Raw genomic sequence first — 12,637 nt, 5'->3', positions numbered from 1 at the left:
AAAGAAGGGCATGTTTGTTTTTAAAGATTTTATTTTATTCAAGCATCAAAAGCCAAATGCCAAGAACTATCTACACTAAAAACAAATGCACTACTCCAAGAATTTACTTACCGTATTCTTTGTTCCCTAGGCAGCCAGCACTCCCATACATTAATTCGGTTAATCCACCAAGGAGCAGAGTTTGGTATTGATTAACATTGCTGCATTAAATGCATAAAGCTAAGGTAGTTCTCAATCGCAGCTTATGATTTGAATGCTACTAAGCTTCTAATACTTCTATCTTACATAGAGTGCTCACCTCTCAGGTTGGTCTCCAGTTTTCTGAATATATATATGTATGTATGTATATTTTAACTTGACGAGGAAGAGTCCGTCATAACTTGAACAGAGCTACCTCTTTGATGTAACTTTGCCACATGCTGAGAACTAATCTACTGCTACACACAGATAGCCTTGTTGAGATGAAATACTATTAGTAACACCATCAGCAACAAGAAAGCCAATTGTTCATATATGACATCATAATGTTAGTACCATTTTATATGCCAATTTTTTTATAAAGCAGTACAAAGGAATGAAAAAGAAAAAGTAAAATACCTCCATTTTATAGAAACGAAATGATTGTGATTTAATGAAGATGGAAAATAGAGGATCTAGCAACAAAAAGGACATCCACAGAAGTACTCACAGCTGCTGTAATAGCCCCTCCATCTCCTGAACTTCGTGCTGCAGATACAATGGAGACTACCAGAAAAATGATAGCAGCTGAGACACAGCGCAGGAAATCCTAAAACCAAAAATAAATGTATATGAGTTAGCCAGTTTTTATTTGTAATCTATTGTACAAAAACTTTAAAAATGCTTTTACTAAACCAAACAGGAACTGAAAAACATAGCAGGAATCAGTTGGGCATCTTTGGTGACCTAATCCTTCATTTAGGATGTGAATTGTGCACAGTCATCCAATATTCCTGCATATACATTTTCTGCAATATTGAAAACATAGGGGTCATAGGAACACAAGTAATAACATTTAAACTACCAGAAGGGACAGGAGCGGTGGCTATAAACGCCTCTAGAAACTCATGTAGCACCTCCCAAAGTTAACATTGACACCGTTTAATACACTGAAGGGTTGGATATTTATTTCGTAGTATATTCCTACTTCTGCTACTTCAACTAACTATATTTAGTGACATCAGCCCCTCCTATAACCCACAGCCAAAAAATTACTATGACATATAGTCAGGACCTCGGGAAAGCAAATACCTGCGTTGTGTGAAATGCCCAGTTGCCTTAGAAGTCCATGTAGGACTCCTATAGTGATCTTTCATTCCAAGAACCTTTAGGCTAGTTTGATCCAAGGTACCATAAACTAAAAATTTTTTTGTTTCTAATTGGACAACCTTCTGGATCAAAATTTAACTATGTATTTTTTCAGTATTACTATTTGATACTGTTTACAAACATATCTTAACATTTGGTAAAACAGCATAATGAGTCCGCTGGACCAGCTCTTTAATTAAAGAACCCATGCTGCATGTAAAGTTATACTTCTTCGATGTACCAAAAAGTCCTCTTGTGTCTTTTTTATATGGGTCTTCACTTTTCATATTTATAAAGGCTCCATTCTCGTCCTGTAATTGCTTACTCAGATGTCCCCGTACACGGTGCAGTTCACACAGTATGCAGAAAGTCCAGTAGAGCCTGTTTTATTTCCTGGTTGGAGGACCTTCAGCATCTTCTAATCCTTTCATTCCTAGTTAAACCAACCCAGGTCCATTCCTTTCATTCATTAGATTTTAGTATTTGAAACATGGAGGCCCATCATTACATGTGGGTGTTTCTACAGCTTGATGTTATTGGTAAGCGATATACAGCCCCCTTATGCCCCCCCACATTTATCTGCATAGAGAAGCATGGATATCTAGTGTTATGTCACTGTGTAATATATTGTGTAATAAAAACAGAAAAGTATTATTCCTTGTTGATGAAGGAGAAAAAGAGGATGTTTGGATGTTTAGCAATCTGGCTTGGCTAGTTGTTATACGGCATTGCCTGACAGTTCTGATTGTAGACAGATATCTAGCATTAGTACAGTAAAAAAACTTTGGGTAACACAAATCTAAAGTCTGTGCAAAGCTTATCAGTAATGCAATGTTAGAACTTTCTGTAAACATGCAAGATAATTGTCGCCTGAGATCCTTCTAGAGGTCCTTCAACGTTGTTCATCAATCCATCATAGCAGATGAATAAATGTCCAAGCAGGGAGGACTGCTTTAATTTCCTATGGTGGGGGATTAAATGGGTAAATCAAATTCCCCTCTCCATAGAAGAGAACAGCATAGTGTGTATAGAGCTTATTCATTCTACATTTTGCTTGATGATAGTTGTGCTATTAGTGAGCATGAACATTCTAGTGTCTGACACTGAACTCTATATTAACTGCTTTTTGTACTGCAAATGAAATTGGTTTTCTTTAGTAATTATAAACTCTGCTCATTTATGAACAATAGACTGCTTTTCCATTAGAACAGAGATCTTTAAATACTACCTTCTGTGTAGATACATTTGTAAGGGTCATTTAAGGAATCCATGTAAAATCATATTACGTTTAGCTAAAGAGCTTAAGTATTGATTTCCTAATTATTTCTGTAATCATGTAAAAGTTCATTTCCCTGTAAACAAGATATAAAACAGAAGAAGAAAAAGGAGGAGTGAAACTGAAACATAAAAATCGAAACATTGCTGAGTGAGTGAGAGAAGTACATTTTTGTAAAAGCAGTATCACTATTGTACATGGTTGCGCTCTTTAAACCTTTTGAATAACATTTATAATTATTATTATACTAGGCAATATAATGTGCATATTATATTTTTTTTCAAAAACAAGGCCATTCTCCTCTGACCTTTCACATTTGCAAAGCCCTTCTGTACGCAGCACTGCTACTTACTGGATAGTTTTTGGTTTTTTCTCCATTCCAATTATTCTTTAGTAAAACTCCCAGAAGATCAGTAGTTACAGAAATAGTCAATCTGAGATCACATATTTTCTCCATTGTATTTTTTGTGACCTGGCCTGTTCCCACATGATTGACTGATCAGAAAATTCCATGAGTAGTCTGCTTATAGGTTTTTCAAATAAAGTGCTCAATAGGTAGTTTCTCATATGTTCCAAAACTCAGCTTTTTAATATTTTTATGGTACTTGTTGTTTATTTAGCTTTGTCCAATTTATTGGTTTTTGTATTGATTTATCTAAGAAAGGATTGTTGAGAATGTGTATGTATTTGTAATTAGCACTGCGACTGTGAATGAGCACTAAGGCAACCTAGGTTGTGTATGGCTACATATATGTCAGATTATTGCCCCTAAAACAATCTTTTGTGATGGTCAAGAATTGGCAGAATGAATGAGTGCTGTACAGACAGCATTGTTCTGTTCTATTAAGAGGGGAGGGAAGAGGATGAGCGAGCAGAACCCAACTGTGCGCTCCTCCATAGAAAAGCACAGTAGTCATCCCCAAACAATCTTTCATGAATGTCAGACCACTGTACACATGTCAGACTTTCACCCAGTAAGAGCATGATCCTTTTGATTTCTGACGTGTGTACATAGCCTAAAGCATAACAGAACGTTTTATTAAGAGTGTCAGTGCTTTGATGTGTCCTTTACATCAAACATAAACTTTCTTCTTTCTACTTTAATTATGTAAACAGCAGGAGGGTGTTATCCTTAAAATTTTACCTTAATTCTAGATTGCATAGATGTCAGCCTATATGAATGGGCAATGATAAATATACCTGTCCTAAACTCCAGTAGGAATTGCCACAAATATCTTTGCAATTTGGCTAATGAGGAAAATGAGGCCCATGGGCAAAGCTTTGTTCAGTTTTCAATAGAGGAAAAGGACAATAGACAAGAAGATCTTCCTATCAGATTCTAAATGCTTAAGACAGTAATAAAGATCTATCACCCCCTAAGCGAGTCCCACAATCCTTGCCCAATTTTATAGGTAATATTCAAACCATGCTAAAATCAGAACATGTATGCTCTCCTATATGTAAGGCATACACTTTGCAAGATTTTTTAATATTTTAGACCTTCAAAATATCAAACTGAACAAAACCTTTTAAACACAATGGCGTTGCTTAATGAATTATGACTAAAAAAATGATTGGGAAAGGGCATTTTTTTATCAATCAAGTCTGAGCTGTAGTGGCAGTTGATTGACAGATGCATTGCTTTGTACCTCATCAAGCAGTACAAAAAACAGCAGCAGCAAATTGGTTGATGGGTATTCTCGTTAAAATCTGGTATATATTGAATTGTAGAAGGCAGTAAAATATTTGTTTTTCCCTGACTGATTTCTGATCAGGAAAGTATGGATTGTTTGCTAAAACCAGCATATGTCTAAAAATGTATGCCAGTAACCTTGTGGGGGTGTTCCTAGGGGAACAAAATGTTGACAAGTAAGTAAATGCATGATATCAAATAATGTGTTATATATATTAAGTCGTATATATGTATTTGTATCCAGGAAAAGTAGTTCTGATATTTCACAGTTGCACATATGGTGTAACAAACAACGATTGCATGCATAAAAAGTAATCTTTTGACAACATAGTTTAAAATTTTACAAAATTAAACAGAATAGCATAGCAATATAACTAAAACTTCTGCTTAATGCTAAACTCCATATTTCATTTGCACCTCATGGTGTAAACATTCAGAGAAAGTTTTTTTAAGAAAATTGAAGTTTTTTTTGGCCAAGTAAAACTAGTTAAGCTATGGTCAATGTTATGCCAGGGGAAAAAAAAAACAATGTTTGCTAGCACACAGTTGGGTGATTAACATTCATCTTATTTACTAAACTGTTACCATTCATTTAGCATTTACTTCTAGTAATGTAACCTCTTAAAATTTAACATATGACAACAAGTACATCTATACCATTCTGTCTTATAACTTACGGTGCAGGGCCAGTTGAGAGCAGTGAAGCGCTCATTATAATGACTTGAGTAAAGGATGAGAAAAATCAAGGTGATGATGAGCTCAATCAGTGGTGCTGCCAGATAGGAGGATATGGATGCAGCAAAACAGATAAATATTACAAAGCAGAGGACCTGTGAGGAGAGAAAGACACATATATTAGATTATCAATCAAATGTGAAGTCTATCTAAGCTCCACTATTATAAGAATATTCCAATTTTGTTTTTCACAGATAATTCATTTGTTATAGGCAAGTTGAGAATTGCAATCTAAGGAGATGTTTTACCAGAGTGATATTGTAGGTGTGTGCAACTTGAATAAAGACCCATTTTAAATTACAAAATTATTTAATAAATTATAAATATAAATTTTTAAATACAAAATGTTTATATTTCCACCCTAACAAGCCCCCTACTATATCCCCATAGCCCACACATTACATGGCTAGCAGTCCACATCTCACTAAGCCATACTATTAGGTTGTGTCCCTGCATGCATAGTGATATGTATTGCGTGAAAGAATTCCATTAATTTGGAATGGGCTGGAAATACATAGTAATTCAATTAAAATGGCCAGGAACCTTTTTTAAAGCATCTGCCATGTGGGTAATGTAATTTTTTAAATTATGAAACAGATGTAACAGAACAATTTCAATCGCAAATTAAACAGAACAAGGGTACAAATAGGAAAAGTTTATTTTTAGAGTTTAAATATGCTTTAACAATTTAATTTGTAACATTTGTACTTTTAGTCCTTATTTTCATATCTTCATTATGTTACAGACAATGAACACTATTCATCCAGAGTTAGCAGTGTTTTATAATGCAATCACTATGCCAAATGCTAATGTGCCCTGAATCATTTGGCTCAACCCTTTCTGTCTACAAGCACTAGGCCACTGAGAAAAATCTCAACTAAGTGACCTATTTTGTGTATGAGGCCTAATTATTCTGACATACAATGAGATTTTTAGCATGCAAAAATTTGGGCAAATAACACTTCATTGTAAAATTCAAGTGATCACAAAATATGAAAAGTCAAACAACACATTTTTATGCATAGCTCCTAACTGTCCTCTAATAAGAGCGATGGCCACTCCCTTAAAACCAAATCACTTTTTTCTAATTTTTTTTTTTTTTAATTACATATAACTTACCTGCATACAAATACAAAAGTATTACAAATTTAAAAGTATTGAGCAATCTTTTATTTTTTTGCGTAATTATTCTTTGTGGTCCATGTAAATGGAGAAGACAACATACACTTGAATTTACCAAACTGTTTTTATTATAACCCCATTTCATGAATGCTAGCAATTGAAATTAAGTATGAATGAATGGAGAAAAAAGAAAGAGGTTTGAAGCTCATAAGTTTTACATGCAAAAGGTGAAGTGTATTGATTGATTATTTAGTACATAAGCCATCAAATACACATAAACATATAATGTTTCAGTTTCTGTCCTGTTAATATTTCACAACACAGAATAATTATACATACTTTACAGTAAAGTATACTTTAAAGTATACAGAAACATTGAAACATTGTGGCTCACTATAATCAAACTACACATTCATATAGTGATGAGGAGCAAAACCTATTCTAAGCAATACGAAATAGGCAAAACAATCATTTAGAATACTGTCCATAAGGCATTGCTGCCATTTTTCTGTGCACACTCAAAAGCAGGTCCCTAGATTCCAAACCATGCCAGTTTTGAGTACCTAACAAAGTCTATTAAGGATAGCGAAGAGCACCAAGTCCTTAGTCAGGGGTTTTTATCTTAAGATGTGTACACACCTTCAATTTTCATAGCTGAAAACGATCTTTTGTGATCATTTTAAGTGACAGAGAGTGACAGATGACACACACTGCTTTTTGTTCTATGGAGAGGGGAGGTGAGAGAACAAAGAGCAGAAACCCATGGTGCTCTCCTCCCTGGACTTTGCAATCATTCCATCAGTCATTCATGGATCTCTCCTGATGGATCCATGAAAGATGTCAGGCAACTTCTATACATGTCAGATTCTCACTCGAGATAAGTACGACTGTTCATATTGGGCGAGAATTCTTTGATATGTGTCCACAACCTTATTCTTCATATACAGCCACTTTTTACAATCACATATATAGACTGATTTTAATGCATTTCAGATACGCACTTGGTGCCAGCAACTGTTCTTTAACCACCTGACCGATAAGCCCGACCTTGGTACGGGCTAAAAAATGTTACTATTTTCGATAACCCCGAACTTTTCTCCCTATATTAAAATCATCACTTACCTGGTCCCACTGTGCTCATCCAGCGTCCCTTTCACCTAAGCGATCGAGAAATAGGGGTCAGTGCTGCACCCTTCTTTTTTTTTTAAAAAAAAGGTGTTGAACCTAAAAAAAAAAAAAAAAAAAAAAATTTTTACCTTACATAAGGGGGTTGTCTACCCTTTTACATAAAGTGAATATTTTGAGTTTAGGTACGCTTTAAGCTTCCATCTGCACAGTGTGGTCTGTCTCTGCAGCTCTTCTCAGTAACATCCACCATCTCATTACTGAGAACACCAGTGCTTTACTCTGGGATATATGTAATGATTGTAATACGTGTTATGATTGTAATATGGTTTCTGCCCAGACATTCCTTCCCACTTTGCTTGCCAGGCATAAACCAGTGGTGTCTATGGACCTCCAACTGCATGAGGAGCGTTGTCTGATCTAGCCAAAAATGGCCAAAGTGACTGTAGACCCAATGTATACTGGTAAAGCAAAAGTCCTACTGATAGGTACCAAAAACATTGTACAGATGGGATATGATGATAATAAAAGCCTCTTAAACTGACCTTAAATGCAAGATGTTTGTAAATTGTAAAAAAAGCTGTTTTTGCCTATTTACACAAATACAGGATATACAGTACAGAATGTTGGGAAGCACTAGTGATACCCCCAGCTACCCTAAAAACCCTTACTATAAAAGAATAAATCCCATAATAATGTTTTCTGTAAACAATAAATACTTATCACTCCACCTTTTGACCTATTGTGTTCCTTTTTGTTTCATAGGTATATTCATTTTCAAAATGGAATCTTGCATTGTTGAAAAAAAGACTATAAAAATTAGGTTGTCCACAGAAAAAAATTGAATTGAAATAATATCCAGATCAAAGAATTATGCAGAGATCCCCCTTTTTAAATAATATTATTATCTCTAGTCTAGAGTAATTAAAATTAGCTGAAAAACATTTAGTGAAAACATAGCCAAAATTCTTGATATACAAAGAGACAACATTGTGCCCTGACACAACCCTGTAACTTCCTAAGCAGTTCCGGTATAGAGGATCCAGCATCACTGCGCATGGTACACTCTATGTTGTCAGGTAGAACAGTCAAGGTATACTCAGGATTGGGTGGAGGGGTGAGGTAGAAGAAGCACTTTCAGAGCTTAAACAGGAGAGGGTGCAAAAAACCTTTTGCTGCTGTGGTAGTTTATAACTCATTGCACTTTGGACTTTTCACTTTGGGTACTAAAAAACCTTCTCTTAGTACTGCATGCACTGAGCAACTGAGGTATGCAAGAAGAGGATATAAAAGTGCCATAGACTTCTCAATGGGCCTGATTTATTAAATCTCTCAATGGCTGGGGAGGACACATTTTTATCAGTGAACCTGGGTGATCCAGCAAACCTGGAATGGATCTGGTCCAGGATTTAAAATATTTGATAATAAATAGCAATTTTTTTTTTAAGAAATCTATTCCAGTTTTGACGGATCACATAGGTTTACTTATGAAAATGTATCTTCCTTAGCCTTGGATAGCTTTAATAAACTAGACCCAATATGTGTAAAGTCTGGTAAAAGATCAATGGTACCTTGATATTGATGATTTACACCCAAACACTGTCCTTTTTTTTTATTTAGCTGAGAGAGTTTCTTTGGAGGCACATCACGCTGTTTATTACAACAAATGGCAGAGTCATAGTGAGTGCATCCTGCCCAGTGCTCCAATAGGTTTACAGGAAACACTTTCTTTGTCCAAAGGTTTCCCATAAGGTCCCATAAAATTCCATAGGTTCTTTGGGAGCACTCCTGGCTGAATTCATACATTACTGGAGTGAGGTGGCTTGGTGGAGAGATGCCACAAAATCCAAAAAAAACAGGCATTCCTAATCAACATTCAGTAGATATATTGGTTAATAATTGGTTGGGAATGCACAATTTATAATAGATTTTGTTAGATTTGATGGATTTTTTTAAATATGCCTAATCCATTAAAAATATTGATTAGTATATGGTCACCTCAAATGCAACTAAAGTCCTATTTGTACTACTACTTGATCAGGCAGGTTGGTGTTGCAAAAAGTGATGTCTGTCTTACCTGCCTGATCACACCTGGGTTAATAAAGCTGACCACACAGAGCTCAGTGGTTGTTGCCAGCGAATAAATGAGCGTGGAAGTTACAACATCCCATCATGGCCAATCAAAATGGCTGAAAATTTTAAGGAGAAGAAAGGTAGAATGAAGATGGAGGTGCCCTGCTATGGAATGGGGATAAGTGAGTAGCACGGGTTTAGCTCCTCTTCATGAGACATGCTCGCTCCAAAAATAGCAATATTGACCTTATGTCTGTAGTTATGTCACTAACTAATAACATTTTGCCAACTTTTGTGTCTAAAGGAAATAAATAGGGAAAATTCTTTGCTTTGCACTGGTAAAAGATGCAATACCAAAACCTCATACACAACACAAACTAATCATATATAAAATACAAACACTTTCTAATATTCAGAAAATATGCTAAACAATTTAGGTATCAAGAGCCCCACATACACAAATATAAAGGTCCTTTTAGACCATGTTCATGGATAATCATGAGAATGTATAGTCATTATGTTTCTAGCTTATGGTTATGCACAGATATCATTGAGCGGGCATGAAAGGTCAGATCATGTGATAACTATATTTTGTGCGTGCATAGTTATCATGCAAGTTGTTTTTTTTGATTTTTTTTTATCATGCCACTAAATTATTTAAATTTACATACATAAACATCATCAATTACTAGGATAATTCAAAGAATACTCTTGACTGGACAAATGGACAGAAACATGTTAGGTATGTAAAACATGCAGTTAGGTTAATTGGCTTCTCCTCAAAACACAGCCCTTAGGCTATGTATACAGGTGCAATAAATCTTTCACGATCCTTTCCAACGACTAACGACTGCACGATGCATGAATGAGTGCTGTACATACAGCACCGTTGTGCTCTATGGAGAGGGGAGGGGGAAAACGACGGAGTGGCACCCTGCTGCGCGCTCTCCCCCTTCATTTCCATTAAGATCGTTTGCCGTCCATCGTCTGTGGATCCCCCAGGACGGTCGTTCGAACAATGGACGATGAGTGCTGTACACACACCAAATTCTCGTCCGATATCGGCCCTGAGACAGTTATCAGAGGAGAACCATGGCAGGTGTGTACGTAGCCTTGGACTCTGTTAAAGACATATGACTATGGTAGAGACATTAGATTGTGAGCCCCTTTGAGGGACAGCTAGTGACATGACTATGGACTTTGTACATCCGTGTATAACATGTTGGCGCTATATAAATATCGGGTAATAATAATAATAATAATAAAGATGAGGCTAATGAAAGGTGATATTTTTATAACAAAACTAATGCAGCCATGACATGATGATATGGGATATGAGCAATATGTAAAACATATGGTTTTAGGTCAGGTCAGACAGTCTAATTTTTCTTGTATGGTCAAAGACACTTATAAAAGATATCCATACAGTAATTTTATTTTTGTTTTATAGCCACTGCTAAGGTATTTTGTCCTTCTTCACTCACACTGCTATCAGGAATATCCCAATCCCAATTTAGTGATATATTCATCGAGATGGAATATTCTGCCTTTACCTGTAGGTACTACTTTCCTATTGGAACATATAGTTGTTCCATTGACCATATAGTTGGACATGAATCAGGTTTACTTTGCTGGTTAACATGCAGCCATATGTAAACTTTGTAAACAATAATCACATAGATCTACCACCTTCCTGTATGCTGAAAAATCTCTATAACTAGTTAGGAATTGTTCCATGTGCTCTCTACAGATAAAAGAGGGACTGGTCATATTTAAGTCATGTGCTAAAAAAGATCACAGTTTAGTTGGTACCCATATACAACCCAATACTAGGCTAGCATTTTCTTTACCTAGGGCTCTATTTGTAAATCAGGGAATCAGACATGATTTATGGGAATCTTTCAGGTCCATGTGTTTCAATTATTTGAATGTTTGAGGGAATGTCAGACTTACTGTTTTATAAATAAAGCCTTAATTGTGGTGATTGGACTATATTAGATGCTCTTAAATACCTTTTATTGTTATTATGCTGTTAATATATTTCTACACAATAATGTGCAGGTCACTTAACATATAAGAAAGGGTGTGACACTTTTTATTGCATGGATTCCGTTGTAGCGGCGTGATGGAAGAAGATGGACAAGTGTCTTGATGCCCACTGGTTTCAATAATACATTATTCTGTATACAGGTAGAGTTGGTTCACACAGGTAGATCTGCTGTCAATTTCACAGGTACCTAACCAATCCAATTGGTATTCCAATTGTAATTAATCAGTCAAAAATCCCAAAACGCTGCACACACATATTCAATATTCTGCACATCTGATCATTTCCTTTGGATAAAATTGACCAGAATTCTGATTAGATTGACCATGTTTGTGCATGTGAGACTTGACCATGACCATTGTTTGTGCATGTGAGACTTGTATACTTTTTTTCAATATTTTTCAACACATCCGATCTATCCACAACCAAACATAACCCAGATCCAATCATTCCAACTTCAGATCCAACCATTATTTTGGATCAGAAATGGGAAGTGAACATCCGCTTGTGTGTACAGGGCCGAAGAGTTTAAAGGAGTTTGATGCAGTGGTGATCAAAACAAGGATTGCCACATCCTCTTTCTTCATCACCTGATAATGAGACATCAACCATGCTACGGCTAGGTTCCCTTACAGAGCTGGCACCGTGACTGGTACTAGGCTGCCATGCTCGCCCAATATTTACTATAATCCCCTCTGGTCACTAATAAGAGAGATGAAATATAATTCACTTACCAGCTCTGCTAGCAAAAGCTTCCCTTTCACTGATCGGAGGAATTCTTTATCCAGGGAAAAGCCACTGGAGCTTTCTTCTCCCTCCCTTCCACTCATCCCCAGGCTGGGGCTACACCAACAGATTGACAGATAACAGATAATGGGGGGAAAGGGAGTCAGGGAATAGGATAGAAAAAGGACAACTGCAATCTATTAGTATTGAGTGTAGGATGGGACAGTTTATTTTTCCTCTTAGTAGAGGAACTGTTGGGATATTGTTTGAATTAGTGATGAGCTAAGCAGACAGAAAAGAAACACAGTAAACCATTTCTGTACACTCAGAACAGAGAAAGTTTTTGAACCAGTTCAAGACTTTGAAAAGAGAGAAAGTTATTAAATGTGCATCAAAATGTTGTGAGGTGTTAAAGATTAGTAAGATTAAGACAGGAGGAGGAGGAAAAGTGAGTTTCTTCCAGAGATTCTCCTGATGTGTGAGCAGGGTGAAGAGGATAAACTGTGTCAGAAAA

At 36.0% G+C, this 12,637-nt stretch overlaps 1 protein-coding gene across 1 annotated transcript in view; it reads right to left on the bottom strand.

Moving 5' to 3' along the window:
* CMTM5 (CKLF like MARVEL transmembrane domain containing 5) overlaps positions 1 to 12,637 on the bottom strand; it is an 18,550-nt gene extending 5,913 nt beyond the window's left edge. Inside the window, exons 1-3 of the mRNA XM_072415097.1 lie at positions 12,132 to 12,637; positions 4,973 to 5,125; positions 689 to 787 (exon numbers count right to left, since the gene is read on the bottom strand). Of these exons, the coding sequence (XP_072271198.1) occupies positions 689 to 787; positions 4,973 to 5,125; positions 12,132 to 12,227 (348 nt within the window). The 5' untranslated portion in view covers positions 12,228 to 12,637. The remainder of the gene's footprint in view (positions 1 to 688; positions 788 to 4,972; positions 5,126 to 12,131) is intronic.

Source organism: Pyxicephalus adspersus, chromosome 6 (assembly GCF_032062135.1).
Source record: "Pyxicephalus adspersus chromosome 6, UCB_Pads_2.0, whole genome shotgun sequence".
Classification (NCBI taxonomy): domain Eukaryota; kingdom Metazoa; phylum Chordata; class Amphibia; order Anura; family Pyxicephalidae; genus Pyxicephalus; species Pyxicephalus adspersus.
Note: the sequence above shows the minus strand (reverse complement) of the source record. Positions and strands in the feature narration are given on the sequence as shown.